Raw genomic sequence first — 14,883 nt, 5'->3', positions numbered from 1 at the left:
ACTATTAAATAAGTTATGGGAAATAAAAGTGGAAAAGGCTATGAATGGATTCCATCCTGGATTTTGTGCTTTGCACATACATGCAGTTTGTTTCTCTTTTTTGCCCCCCAAAATCTTTCCTGCGTGTGACTGGCAGCATAGCGGTGTCTCGGCATCCACAGCTAACGCCAAACCGGTCAAACAGGAAGCCTTCAGCCTACGTGCACTAATATGCATGGCTGCAGTCACCGGCTCCATATCTTTCCTCGGGAGATTCGCATCGAGACGCATCGTTTCGCCGTGAAATCTCTTGGCCAGCCTGTGCTTGAGTGTGTGCTTGTGTCATCGGTGAGTCCCACATGAGCGTCACCAAAACCAGGCAACAGCGGTTTCAAGCTCCTGCTCAGATACTCGGGAGCTGGAATGAGCACTAAAGGAGTTCGGTCACATTGGCAAAATGGGGCGTATAATCCTTTAAACGCCCCCCCCTCCAATATTTTAATGGCTTCATTTGTCCCCTCCAAAAAGATAAACCTTTACATTTTAATTATTCAATCATGTACCCCACTGACATCAAACTCTCTCCTACGCCCTGGTTGGTAAGACCTGGGGAACATTTCCAATACAAAAATCTGATGTGTTATTTTGAAAAAGCTCCGTGAAACAGCACCATCTATATCATGTGATTGTAGAGCAGATACAATCTGCCATGACAACAGGACTACAAAAGACCACATGAATCTGAAAGGGCAATTGCCCCAAGTTTCAGGAACTGTTTAATATGGCTTTGTTATTACCAGCACAAACAGTAATATAGTCTAATTTCCACAGGTACAAATGACTATACAAAGTCTCTTTACATATATAAGGGAATCATCAGGAGAGTGTCTAGTGATATTTCTGCTCACTTCCTTTGTTTTTGTTTGGTTTAAAAGTAGAAAGCACAGATGGGGACAATGACACTCTCTTCTGAGAGAGGATATGAAATGTGTTTATTCTAAGAACAGGAAGACATCGCCGGAATTAGCTGTCCTTGTCCGTGTCCAGTCACAGGACTTAGGAGGAGGATTCGGCGGCGATGTGGGGGCCTCCTGCAGCGGCATTTGCGGCTTGATGTGGCAAAAAGGGGCATGACAGTGAAGATATTAAACCCCCCCCCCCCAAACTTATGGACAATGATGAAGGGGTGCAGGAGCTAAGCTAAACGCTAACTGGGATATGATTTCTGCAGATCATAGAGCGAAAAATGTTGCATGAAGATATTTGAAAGAAGTGTCTGGAAGTGAGGGAAAGAAAAGATGGAAAAACATTGCAAAACACGGCGGTGAAAATGCTGGTTTAAAAAGGTTAAATGCAGGTCAAACAGAAGAAGCCCAAATTAGACATGAGGAACCACATCATCAAACAGGAACAGAATATACATAGAATCACAAAACACTAAAGGCAGAATACACAGGATTACTGTCAAACGTTAAACACGTCGATTTGAGTTTTCACACTTAATCAAAATGACAAATGTTCTTTAATTCTCTATGGATAGCCAATCACAGTCAAACTGCCAAAGTAAAATCATTTTCAAGATACTGTAGGTAGAATGATTTACTACAAATTTCCTTTTCAGAAGAGATTCACTTCTGGTGATTTTACATTGAAATTAGATTTCCTCTGGTGATTATGCGCCCTTAAAAAGCTGGACTTCACTTTAAATAGCTCTTGTTTTGTATCAAACTATCATTCTCTATCATTCTCGATCATTCTGAATAGTTCTGCTTTCAGATTTTTGTGACAATTGATCTATAAAGAACAAAACATTTACACTTACACACACATCTTAATTAGCATCCCTCAAATGACTGCATTTCTCAAAATGTAGAAATTATTTAGCATTTTAGTTTGTTAAGTTTAACATATTTCATGGTGTGCTGTGAAAATCAGTGCTGAGAACACATGCATTTGATGTACCGCACAGTACACTGGTGGATCCCTCCTGGTGGTACATGAACATGTGCCATTGGTTGTATTTGTGAGGTACAACAAATGTACAACAAGCTATTAACAAGCTTTCTTGGAAGTATAATGCCATTAGAGTAAAATGAGTGTGACAGCAATGGAATTACAGAACACAATGTATTATAATATATTACTGCATCTGTCACTAGTGAAGTGCACACAAAAAAACCTAAACCACATACGTTTATAAAATATAACATTAGGTATGATACTCTTGTTGGGGTTAAAAATGCCAGAGATGCATTTTTGAAAGTGTGGGATCACTAACGTGTTTTAGCTAAAGAGGCCTTTGGGATGAAGTACCACTGGGACCAGTAAGATGACGAAACCGCTTTTCACGGTTCAAACATTTTCTTAAGAACATTCTGCCTAGTTGCACTCAGTTGTTTTTTTTTTTACTTTAAACCTGAGATGTGGGCAATGGCTCAACGTGCATGATAACATGTGTTTTCTTAAAAAGAATGATCTCTTTCTCTGAGGTTTCTTTATATGTCTATACAACTGCTAAATGAATCATATAAGGCAGTATGACAGGATGTGAATTATCATTGTGACAGGAAAGCATCGTTTGGAATGGTTTGGGCTCTTCTACACGCAACCAATGAAATTGTGGTTAACCTGGCCTTATTCTGCAAATACGTTCATTGAGACCCAGTGGTGATCAGAGAAAAAGGGTCCTGAAAATCCCCTTTAATGCAATTTACTACGCAAATACTTCTAATATCCATACAGCCATTCGTTAATTATCTTGGTTAGAATCGCAGAGAATACTGGTAATATGCCCTTGCAATCAACCAGTTAAGCGAGCAAGCAAACACGCAAATAAACTAACGTATACATTTCCTTCAAATACAGACATTCACCATATCATTTACACGTGAAAACTGTAAGGTAATTTCTTTGTTCATCTATTATTAATGAAAGAGGCATGAAATTGTTGTCCTTTTGCATCTGTACATCCTTGGGAATTCCATTTTGACAGACCGCTGTCACGAGGCTACTGGAAATATGTACGAAGAACCACCAGAATATTCAGTCTGACTTGAAAATGTAATTCAATTATATATTTTGATATTATCATATTATATTTATAAGTATTTAAAAAGATTAAACATATCAAAAAAGCTCTTCTGCAAATGCAACATTATAGTGATTTAAAGATGGATGAAAGCTCATTGGCTCGCTGCGTAGAAATCCCGAGGGAACGCGGAGAGGCGACGTTATAAAGCACGAGTGCGGTCCGTGGTCCGCAACTAAGGCGCAGTGGGAAGATCCAGAGCGGAGGCTGAGCGCCGCCCGTCCGACGGGCATCCAGCTGTGCGCGGAGTAACTTAAACAAACATAGGAATGTACAGATTTTACAATGCCCAGTGTCTGGAAAGCTCAGAGGAATACTAGACTGGAATAACTGTTTAGTCGTCCCCCAAAGGACAAACGACAAAAGCAAATTACAGAAACTAAGGTAAGTTATGCATTTTCACCCAAACGCTGCTCGAAGAATTTGCTTATGAATACTGCCAACGTTAATATCTTTAACGTGTTTATTCAGTTCATTATTCTAGAATAAAGGGCAGTAAATCAATACAGCCTCGGTAGTGATATTTAAAAAAATATTTATTGTAATCAATAAGAATAAGATGAAGCAACATAGACTTGAATATAACTCATCTTACAATAGGGTCGAAAGTGGCCGTGAGCAGCAAAGCGGACTTGTCGGTTTTCATGGTTTGAAACGCTGTATGACTAATAGAATATTTGATTTACTTAAAAGTTATTTTACTGTAGTCATTTTGCGCATGACGCATATTGCTACATTTAGTTTAGGTTCATGTAACATGTTTTAATCCCTTTATGGACTTATCCAATTTATTCCTAACTCATACTTCGTCTCCGGACGAAGGTGAACTTGGCAAGTCTGACTGAGCAACTAAGAGCCGGATTGTAATATGTGTATGTGTAATATTGTAATATGTGTGAGTTTCAGTCTAACTTGGGAATCTAAATGATTCCATGACAGCACTTCGTTAATACTGATTGTAAACTTATTATTGCCTTGGATGGTATTAGATTGTAGTAAAATAAATTATCCTTTTAAATTCCTCACACCGTTAAAGATCTTTGAATTTGACAACTTGACAACACAAACACACCTACAGATCCAAATCTGATAAAGGGCTTCGGAATTCAATCCTAATTATAATTGACATGAATAATGTGACAAATAATGAAGGCAAACAATCAGTTCGCACACTGCAGAGAATACTGTACAACTGCAGAGAACATTTGCAAAACTGATTAACCGACACTTGCCAATGAAACTTAAAATTCCCGAAGAGAGCGACCCGCAAACTGAGCAGTATATTAAAATAGCTACATTTTTTGTTAAATGGTTGCAGACATATAATGCAAAACAAATGCATTTATGCTTCAGCACATAGACCTATTTTATCACCGAATTAGTACCTACTTAGTACCCAATAACTGGTTATGTAATCGAATTTTTTCGATTTTTCGTCGTGTATATATTTAATCTTGGTTTGGCATGTTTTCTGCGCATTTCAAACCGTTTATAAGTAATTATAACATCGACCCAAAAATTTTAAAGGGTTACACTATATTGCATGTAATTGCATTTGGTGAATTCCATAAAGAAATCGTACATAAGCATTCGTTGTAACATAATATTACTTTTTATTATGAAATACTGTAATAGGGCGCTATGAGCATTAGCTACTTGAAACTCCCACTAACATTGCAGCAGTGTAGCTAAAATGACTGCACGTTTATTTAGTCCGGTAAAAGTTTAATATTTGTATTATATTTTAAAAATATTACTATTATTATTATCATGCATCTTATGAGAAGAAAAAGAAGAAAAAGTTTAAGAAATTTAAACTAACACTTATCTATGAGATATGCACCAACAACTGGGCGGTTGTTACTGTGATAACGGGACACGTGGTATTAAGGTGCACTTATTTGCAAGATTAATATTAAATGACGCTGAAGATGAAGCGTGCCTTACCAAATTCATATTTACGATCTACCAGTTTCTCTAAACATTAGCAAACCCCGAAAAAAGTAAATAATAACAATGTTTAACTTAATAATGAAAATATGGAAATGTCTAGCAGTAAAAGTGACCGTAAACTAAGTCCAAGGAAGCCTAATCAAATTCAAGCCATTTCGGTCTTCGCTGTTCTTCCAGACCTCTTGTAAAATGTTTTGTAGCGTTAACCCTGTTGCACAAACCACAGACGTTTGCTTAATGAACACTGCTATAGCCCACAGGAGAATTACAATCAAGAGGCTGAAAGCATTCCAGTGCTTCGCTAAATAACTGCCGGCAGTTGAAGTGGAATCACTGCTGTTTAGCAGACAATGGCTTGTCATTTGTTCGTTGCCTTATTTTTATTTAGTGCTATATATGTGTGTTCCAGTTTGCTTCTGGGGTCTCATTTTTGGTAACTGATACTCTTGAACTGAAGTTTCAGATAGAACAAATTTGAAGACACACTAGTCATATGGGTTAGCAAGCACAACTTTTGTTTGTCTTTAAGTGCGTTGTCATTGAACAAAAGCAGTTCATTGTAATTAGTGTACCTGGGGATTTCACTAGGTTTTCATCCACTTTGCGTTTCCAGCTGTAGAACTTCCAAGAGTTTATAAAGACACAGGGGGCTCAAAGCCATAGGGTTAGTTAAAATGCTTACCGTGTAGCACCACTCACACATCAGAGCAGGGATGGTTCTGCTAATAAAAGACTAATGATTCTCATTGGCTGCTTTCCGCTGCCGTATTCCTTTGCCAGTAAAGCATCTTAAATAAAGCATATTATAGAATATTCAAAGTTGAAGCAGAATGTTTTCACAGCGTCTGAGAGCGATGAATATTACACAACATTACGGCCTTAACTGAATGCCAAATTCAGCAGGTTACGCTGTATTAATTTTTCTTTTTTCCAAAGTAACATACAACTGAGAAAGCAGGCTCAGCCAGTCCCTGGAACAATTGTGGTTAAGGGTTTTGCTTACGCAGTCAATGGTGAAATTCATCTGCCAACAATGAGATTTGAACCAACAACCTACTGATCATGGGCCTAACCCACAGAGCCACATGTGACTACACCTGCCCTAATGCAGGACATATGCAGGTCAGAGAGAAACTGAACCATTAAAAAGCTTGATTCAAAAAGCCAGACCTGCCGAGTTCATTATTTTCTTACCAGAGACCTGATTACCCTCTCCCACAGTAGAATCACTGGTGAATACACTGGATTCTGTTGTTTGTTACTTTCCTTTGGTAGGTGAATTGTTCAAACACTTTTATATGGAACACTGGCCCAAATGTACTCCCATATATGGTGTAATACAGAGGAGAAACTATGTGGTTCTCTTAGTTTAATACTTAGATTAGTTCTTTCCTCTTAAATTGTATGGATTACCTTCGTTTTCAGTCACCCTGCACCTCCCTCTCACCCCCAAACAAGTCCTTCCTCTTTCACTCCTTTGGGTCGTACCTTCCCCTGACACCGCTAATCCAAACAAATGCAAACTGCTTGTTTTTCACACAGGGAAACATCTGCGTTCAATATCAGCCTTATCAAACGCGGACACGGACCACGTGCGGAAAGAAGCCGCATCGAGCAGATAAGGCAGATCGACGGGGGAGTCATGGAGTCAAAACTAATCTCAATGTCAGCAGTTTGGATAGTGGAAAAAAACTCTAGAGTTTTCATTCTCGAAAACATGCATGGAGGTTTTGTATTACTCAAACGGGGCAATAAAGACTTCCTCTTCATTCTCAAAATTAATATTTTCAAGAGCACTACTATGTTGTGATAAATTATTGCTGGGTTTAGTTAATTTAGACTCAGGATAGTGAGTTGTCTATTAAATTGCATCTTGTGAGACTACTTCCAGAGTAGATTCAGAAGAGCCAGGTCTATGTCAACTGTCATAGAGTTGAACTTCCTTTGAAAGAAGTTGATTTATATGAGTGTTTCTCAGCGGTAGATAAGAGCCTTCCTATCGATAATAGAGCTGCTAAAACAATAGTAGACTTTCAAGAAAGTAGGATTTGGTCCTGGGGTTACTCAAAATGCCTAATGTATCAGTGATGTCATACCTGACCAGCCTTGCATGGTCTCAGTGTGGAACCGTTGTACTTCCCTATGGTGCCCGAGACTCCAGCGTGTCTGTGGCTCCAGGGTGCATGTGTTCTGCCGAGACAAGCTATCACATTTAGTTGAGGTTGTGACCCCCTCATCCACAAGCCTGTGTCTATTGCCAATGTCAAAGTACATCCAGAGCCCCAGGGGGCTTTCAAGAGTCTTTCTGGCTGACCTCGTCAGCCACAGGTGCATGAGACATTAGCTTGTTGATGGCTGCTTCCCTCTAGCAAGGAGTCACAGTCTGCAATTTTCCCTGGAGAAAAGGGGAGAAGAAAGTGGAGATGTTTGGTGTCAACACCACATGTAATGAGTCATGAACTCAATCGCCCTTGAGGAGCAGAGCTAGATGTGCAAGTGGAGTGTGGAAGGGCTGTTTCTCAGAGTTTTCCAGAATCAGCGGTGATGGATAGAGCTTAAATGCACAAGATCTATTTGTAGATTGTGTTTTTCCCTCCGATTCGTTAAGACGTGTACGATGTCTTTAGATGCTGGTCCTTGGTCTTCTGTGATACAGTCACAGTGGTTTGACAGACTTTCTTGGAGCTTAATGGACAGAAAAATAATCATGCATGCCGTTCTAGCACACCCATTGTCTCTGGCGTTTAGTCATTTTGCCACCAGTCTAAACGCTGCCTGCAGATGTTTCATCGGGGTCAATTGTCCCATTGATACAGCCCCAAGCCTGTGGAGTAGGACCGGCCTACGTGACCGTTGGTGCCCCCTACAGCCTGAAAAGACTCCTGGCAAACAATGTCTGTCTCATGACTGCCCTCATGGGAGCAGGCCATGAAGAGTATAGCTGGGGGGCAGAGCAGCATTTGTTTGGTGGGGGGGTGGAATGAAGGGACTCTTCACACTGAACTTTAAATACCCCCGCAGGCAATTAGGGCCACACTGAAGGGCAGTAAGCTCCATATTACTGATCAGGGGGATGCAATGATGCATTCAGTACCAACTACATAAACCGCAGTAATGCAATTATATAGTGAACCTACATCTTACGCGGTTTTGAATGATCGTGGTTCTGTTCCTTATCATACTGTACTTTTGTACGTTTTCCCTAAGCAACATATTATAAAACTACTATACTATTTTTACAAGGAATTTACATTATATAGGTACAGGTCTGCAATCTAGGCATGCTTTTAGTATACGAAAGTTTGGGAATAGCTGTATATGCAAAGTAAATAGGCACTTTTTATATGAGTGTCGAACGTACGCGGTTTTGGATAATCGCGGTGGGTTGTGGAACTTACTGACCGGGTAAGATGTGGGAGCTCTGTACTGCATTTGCATCATAACTGCACATATTGTGTGATCAAGGTTTATATATTATGTCTCAGTATGATTATGTAATATAAAATACTAATATTAAGTTTATCATGTGAATCACATAACATTTCCAGTCTTATAATTAATGTTCAGTAGTGTTCTTGACAGTACAGGAGTTGGTTCTCTCTGATTCTTTACCTGTAAAAATCTTCCGCCCCACAGGTCAGTCTGAAGCGGCTGCCGGACCGGAGATCCCCTTCTCCCTGCGTTCTCCTCCACACCCTGTCAGAGAATGAACATCATCCTGCTCCTCTGCCTCCTGGCAGCCAGCACGGGGGGCGCGCAGCTCGCCAATGGCATCACCGCGAGCTCATTAATGGAGGCCCCCGTTGACGCGAGCAATGTTTCCCAGTCTGAAGTTCCAGCGACGAGGCCCGCCTCACCTCGTGCCCCCCATCCACCTATGTGCAACAAGCCAACCGAGATCAAGCACGCCTTCAAGTACGTCAACACAGTGGTATCCTGTCTGATCTTCGTGGTGGGCATCATTGGGAACTCGACCCTGCTGCGCATTATCTACAAGAACAAGTGCATGCGGAACGGGCCCAACGTGCTCATCGCCAGCCTGGCCCTGGGGGACCTGCTCTATATTCTCATCGCCATTCCTGTCAATGTCTTTAAGGTAACTTTAGGGGCAGCATTGTCTGTCGTTACATAGGTGCCAAATCTTGATCCTACATATGAAAAGCTCTCAACCACACATCCCCACCACGCCTTGTCAGCCTTGAATGCCAAAACCTAGATCATCCAAGGAAACAGAAAACACAATTTTCCATGTTTAGAAAGAATTAAAGGGTGGTGCAGTGGTTAGTATTGTTGCCTTGCAATTCCGTGGCCTCGTTTCAAGTGTCTGGCAGGGATTCCATGTGTGTGGAGTTTGCATGTTCTCCCCATGTGGTTGTGGGGTTTCCTCCAAGTACTTCAGTTTGCCTCCCACCGTCCAAAAATATGCTGAGATTAATTGGAGTTTCCAAATTGTGTGAGTGTGTCCTGTCGTGGGTTGGTACCCCATCCTGGGTTGTTCCCTGCCTTGTGCTCTGTGTCCCTGATAGTGGCTTTGAAAAATGGATGGATGGAAAGAATTAAGCACATGTGTTGAGTCTGGTCACTGATGTGTTACTAGGAAGCACATTTGACCTCAGGGTGACAAGTCCGACTTTGGAAAGGAACTGAAGACAAAATGAATAACTGCACTGAGTCCAGACTTGACAACAAGAATTAAAATTGGGTTGTACGTCCACATCCTGTCTTGATCTTCTTGCCTAAGGAGATAGTAGAAATGTAGGTTGTCTTTCAGAGATCAAAGTGTGCATCCTCCCTTGGCTGTTTTTCCTAACCTCTGGTTCGCTACAATTGGGTGCTTCACCCTCATCCATGGGACAGGCGTAGTCAGGCAACCAAAGAAGGCTGCCCAGCCAGACTGATGGTTAAGATCCACAATAACACCACTAATCCCTTAATTCAGGATCATCTTTTAATCACCAGTGCACTGCCCTTAATTCATACAGACAGCGAGAAAAATAAAAGCAGGAAATTACAAAGGATATAAAACAACATTGATTTAAGCTTATCCCAGAAACCAAGGAAGCAGATGTATTTCATTGTTTCCATGCGCAGAAATACTATGAAAAGCATGTATCCGTGAACCCTGAAGGCATTTGGCTTGCAGCACAGGGTATTACACTTAACCTCATTACTCTTCAGTACACATGATATATTACATACTGAGTGCATTTGCTTGTTAAAGCAAACTCCTCATTAACACTTTAAAAAATGCAATAGCACCATTTTGTGAAACATGACAGCGAATCCCCATCCAGTTAGAAACAAATATGCATTGTACTGTTGAACAAGAAAAAAATATCGCATTTCATGCATACCAGCAGTATTTGTACACAATACTACTATGTAAGATTAGAAAGTTTAAGTGCAAATGACTGATGCCTGTGATCTGATCTCGCCCCTTCTGCCTTTAGCTGCTTGCTGAAGACTGGCCATTCGGGGTGCACGTCTGCAAACTCATGCCATTTGTCCAGAAGGCTTCTGTAGGCATTACTGTGCTCAGCTTGTGTGCCCTCAGCATTGACCGGTGAGCGTGGTAAAATGTCACCTGTGGGTTTGGGTGTACCCTCAGCATGTCTAGCTTATCTTATCATAGTGCAACAGATGTGTGCTTGAATTTCTGTCTTTACTCATTGAAAATATCCCAACCTGTAAGTCGAGCCAAGGAGCACGCTGACCAACCCACTCTTGATCTGGCTACCCACAGATACCATGCGGTGACATCCTGGAGCCGGGTGAAGGGCATGGGCATCCCGCTGTGGAAGGCAGTGGAGGTGACGCTGATCTGGGTGGTGGCGGTTGTCTTAGCCGTGCCGGAAGTGCTGGCATTTGACATGATGGAGATGCCCTACCACGGGACCAAGCTGCGCGTATGCCTTCTACATCCGCAGCAGAGCACACGCTTCATGAAGGTACGGGCTGCATGTGTCCTTATCCAAGTACCTATATGCATTCAGCTTTACAGCACTTACCCAAAGCCCAAACAACTTTGTATTTTACCAGCAGCGATTAAGTTTTCACAAGTTCAACAGAAGGACCCTCCAGGGACTTGAACCAGGGACCCGTCCGTCAAAACACAAAGAGTATAAAGACGGCTTTACTATGTGTAATCTAGTCCTAATTTGCTTCATAGAAGAATACATGCAGCAAGAAGAAGGACATTAAATAGATACAAAAAGAACAAGCTTAGAAACAAAATCCCCTTTCGACAATTCAAACTGGCAGAGACATGCGATGCTTTGACCAGCCCGGAACAGAGGGCTGATGCTGTTTTACTGATTTGTCACAAATTCAAGATAGAATTACACCCACAAATCAAAGCAACTGAACCACAAACCCTGAGTAGCACTGAACTCGTCACAGGCAGCAAGACGTAAAATGGTCTCCTTCTCTCTGCAGTTCTACCAGAAAGAGAAGGACTGGTGGCTCTTCGGCTTCTACTTCTGCCTTCCCCTGGCCTGCACAGGAGTCTTCTACACCCTAATGTCTTGCGAAATGCTCAGCCGCAAGAAGGGAATGCGCATAGCCCTCAACGACCACATGAAGCAGGTACTAATCCTGTTTGCCAGGAAAAGCAAGTCAATGTCACTGGCTAAAAGACTGCAGGGAACTCTGTGAGTCTTGGCGAATTTTTAGATTTACAGCAGACAGCCCACTTGTGGAATTCACAGCGGACATAATGGTTTGAAAACCGCGATTTAAACATGCAGCCATCTTATGTAGACAATGTTGCGAATTGGCAGGGGGTTTGAACAAGAGTCATTGAAAGAGATTAGTGGCATGTAGCTTAGCCAGTTAGTGGGATCTGTGTCTGGAAGGTTGTGGGTTTGAAGCTTATTGCTTATTGGACTATTAGGCCCTTAACTCCAAAAAGGCTCTTGAATATTTCTAAATGTAAGGTCAGAGCTGGTGTTTTCACTAACAGTGAAGGACTGAAGCTACATTAGACATTGTTCCAAACAAGAACTCTGTGGTCAAATTTTCCCGTTTACTTTTGGTTACGTAGCTTAGCAACATAGCTGTCCAAAATCCTTAAAAGGCTATTGTCTTAATTAACCACAATCAATCTTCAAATCCTTTGCCAGCTGTCCTGGGGCGACTGGCCTCCATTATGTTTCATTTAGCTCGATTACGGGGGACCATCTTAAATTGTAATTTTAGCCATGGCACAAGACATCCTTCTTTAAACCTTTCCAGAGCCTTGCGGGCACTTTGACCTAAATTATTCAAGTGACAACAGAGAAAAAAAAAATTACATGTGTAGAAACAGCAGCTACAAATATGGGAAACACACACAAAATAAATATCACACAAATTCAAAACAAAAATAGTTGGAAACCCAGTCTGAGCCAAAGCAAAAATGCTGACTTTGACCGCAAGCTGGATTCCTTGTTGTGGTCTTTGACGAGGTGCCAGTTCAGCATCTGTGGTCACTGGGATGCAAAGCAGAAAACACGCTTCCTCTCTCTATACATCATCGTGGAAGTGCATCCGATTTTATGAAGTTGGTGTTTAGTGGAAGCTGAGAATTGACTCCCGGCCAATTGACTTAGCCTCTCATAGTTAGGCTGGAAAGTAGCGTAGAAAGATCAGAAGAAGCCAGATTACAGCAAGCAGATGAGCCCTGATACTGACTTCAGTTTATCTTTCTCTAGCGTCGAGAAGTAGCCAAAACCGTATTCTGCCTTGTGGTGATCTTCGCCCTGTGCTGGCTCCCTCTCCACCTCAGCCGAATCATAAAAAATACAATCTACGACCAGAACGACCCGAACCGATGCGAACTCCTAAGGTAAGAGGGCTTCCTTCTATGCCCCATGAAGCACCATTCTACGTCTCATGCAACCTGCGATGCTGACGTGTCAGTGACCTTCTGGTCTCCACTTCTGTCTGTATTTATCTTCTTTCCAACCAGTTTCCTGCTGGTGATGGATTATATCGGTATCAACATGGCTTCCCTCAATTCTTGCATCAATCCTGTGGCACTGTACTTTGTGAGTCAGAAGTTTAAAAATTGCTTCCAGGTAAGGCAGAGAGAGAAAATGTCTTAGTGGCACTGAAAGACAAACTGGAATGGAAACAAATATCTGTTTGAGATACTATGAGATTTGTCTTCTGAAATGCCTTTGCTTCCCACCCAGTCTTGCCTGTGCTGCTGGTGCAAGAGACCATCAAGAAACATCTCATCCACAGACGAAAGGAATATGGGCATGCGCTGGAAGGGCTACTGCCACGAGCACGGCCTGGATCGGACCAGTTCTCGGTCCAGTCAGAAGTACAGCTCCTCCTAAGAACAGAGCACCTGGACTGACTGGGACAGAAAGTGGGAAGATGGGCAAACAGTAAAAAAAAAAAGAGACAGTAAAATCCATACTAGCCCCGTCCTAACACTGCTAGACATGAGGGCTTCTGCTGGGGAAAAAAGTGTCAAATGGGGGATAAATGTGAATAACTGGAACCAGCAATCTAAGCAGCAAATAAATGCATCTATAGTCTGCATCTCTCTACCCTGAGACATCGTTTTCCTTGCGACACCTTAAAGAAGAATTGCACACACATATGGAATACCAAACACAGAAAGAGGCCTAGTGTGTGTGACCAATGTCTCCAACATAGACTCTTGGAGCATGACTATCTTTAAGCAGAAGATGATTGCAGAAGAGCACACTGGCTGGTTCTGTGCGAGTCTGCGGACTGCAGGCCCACAGTGAACCTGGAACACTGTGACATCACCTTCATGGGAGCAATACAAGCTTTAGCCATTTCTATGAATGGACAACTTTATTTGAATTTCAGTATTACAGAGTTTCTTAAGTACATATTGTATTGATATATACTTCTAAACAAAATATATCTTTGTTGAATAGTTCGCTGGAAAATGATACCAAAGACAAGAAGTTCAGGAGAAGATCTTCTACCAACTGAATGCCACTATATATTTTTTTTGTTTCAGAATTTGAATCAGTTGACTTTAACCATAACGCTGTGGGTATGCAGATCAAAGCTGATGCTTTCCCCAGCAAAAATGACCTTTCATGATAAAAATGTTTCATATCTGTATTACGTTGCCTCACATTCTGAGCTGCATGGATTTTATTTATTTACAATTATCAGGCAACTGTAGACTCAACATCTGGAACTGAAGCAGTAATGTATTAAGCACCGATGATTGTGGCTGAGAGTCTGGTTATTTTCTAGAATTTTCGTGCCGGACTGAAGGAGTCCAACACATAAAACACGCAAACCTCTTAAGCTCCATGAGTAGTTGTTTATTAATAGCATTCTCAAATTAAAATATTTGCAAAAATGTGTTTGAATATGTATGCCAGTATATTCCATTCAATCCGAACGAAATCCTGAACTCCTAATGTTTTCATTTAGGTTTGTTCAATGAAGATCTACTGTACATATGTACATATTAAATATGACTTTACCCGATCAAGTATTTCATCTATTGCAATGGTACAAATTTTTTTTTATTGAATTTCTACAGAGACATTAAATATAAAATGATGTGATTTGCCATAAACATTTACAAAGATATACCTATATGTCCGTACATACCTTTGTACTACCATGTGAGATATCACTGATAGCTATGATTCAATTTTGTCTAAATGCCCTTCCAGATTTAATGTTGTGTAAAACTATGTTCACAAGCTTAGCATTTCATTGTTGTGTGAAGGGTTAACATCATTGCGTCTGTTCTAAAAACAAGCAAAGCTTTTTATACTGTACTTAATTGTTGGCCAATAGGGCAAATAAATGCTATTTTATCATTTTGTGTCTCAGACTTACTCTTGGCACGGCTGTGTGGAAAAAAATCAACG

General features: G+C 41.2%; 1 protein-coding gene and 1 long non-coding RNA gene across 3 annotated transcripts; one reads left to right on the top strand and one right to left on the bottom strand.

Annotated features, from left to right (window-relative positions):
- Positions 1 to 742: 742 nt before the first annotated feature.
- Positions 743 to 6,601, bottom strand: LOC125750079 (uncharacterized). Its single transcript, XR_007400283.1, has 2 exons — positions 6,434 to 6,601; positions 743 to 1,255 (listed from the first exon to the last, which is right to left on the bottom strand). It is a non-coding gene; the product is annotated as an uncharacterized LOC125750079 (long non-coding RNA).
- LOC125750062 (endothelin receptor type B-like) lies at positions 3,234 to 14,832 on the top strand. 2 transcript variants are annotated; one of them, XM_049027349.1, is made up of 8 exons: positions 3,234 to 3,451; positions 8,657 to 9,116; positions 10,471 to 10,583; positions 10,764 to 10,968; positions 11,456 to 11,605; positions 12,712 to 12,845; positions 12,969 to 13,077; positions 13,195 to 14,832. In XM_049027349.1, exons 2-8 carry the CDS (start codon positions 8,727 to 8,729, stop codon positions 13,342 to 13,344), a joined length of 1,251 nt encoding a protein of 416 aa, XP_048883306.1. In that variant the 5' UTR covers positions 3,234 to 3,451; positions 8,657 to 8,726; the 3' UTR covers positions 13,345 to 14,832. The 2 variants fall into 2 exon arrangements, with proteins under 2 accessions (XP_048883306.1, XP_048883307.1); XM_049027350.1 differs by lacking the exon at positions 3,234 to 3,451 and adding an exon at positions 6,581 to 6,685.
- Positions 14,833 to 14,883: the final 51 nt, after the last annotated feature.

Source organism: Brienomyrus brachyistius, chromosome 10, assembly GCF_023856365.1.
Source record: "Brienomyrus brachyistius isolate T26 chromosome 10, BBRACH_0.4, whole genome shotgun sequence".
NCBI lineage: Eukaryota > Metazoa > Chordata > Actinopteri > Osteoglossiformes > Mormyridae > Brienomyrus > Brienomyrus brachyistius.
The sequence above is the reverse complement of the archived record's forward strand: the minus strand, read 5'-3'. Positions and strand labels throughout refer to the sequence as shown.

Bases quoted from the DNA above. Each gene is read 5' to 3' on its own strand.
- LOC125750062 (XM_049027349.1), top strand. From the start codon at position 8,727: ATGAACATCATCCTGCTCCTCTGCCTCCTGGCAGCCAGCACGGGGGGC. The intron at 10,969-11,455 runs GTACGGGCTGCA...TTCTCTCTGCAG, and splicing joins AGAGCACACGCTTCATGAAG to TTCTACCAGAAAGAGAAGGA. The intron at 12,846-12,968 runs GTAAGAGGGCTT...CTTTCCAACCAG, and splicing joins AACCGATGCGAACTCCTAAG to TTTCCTGCTGGTGATGGATT.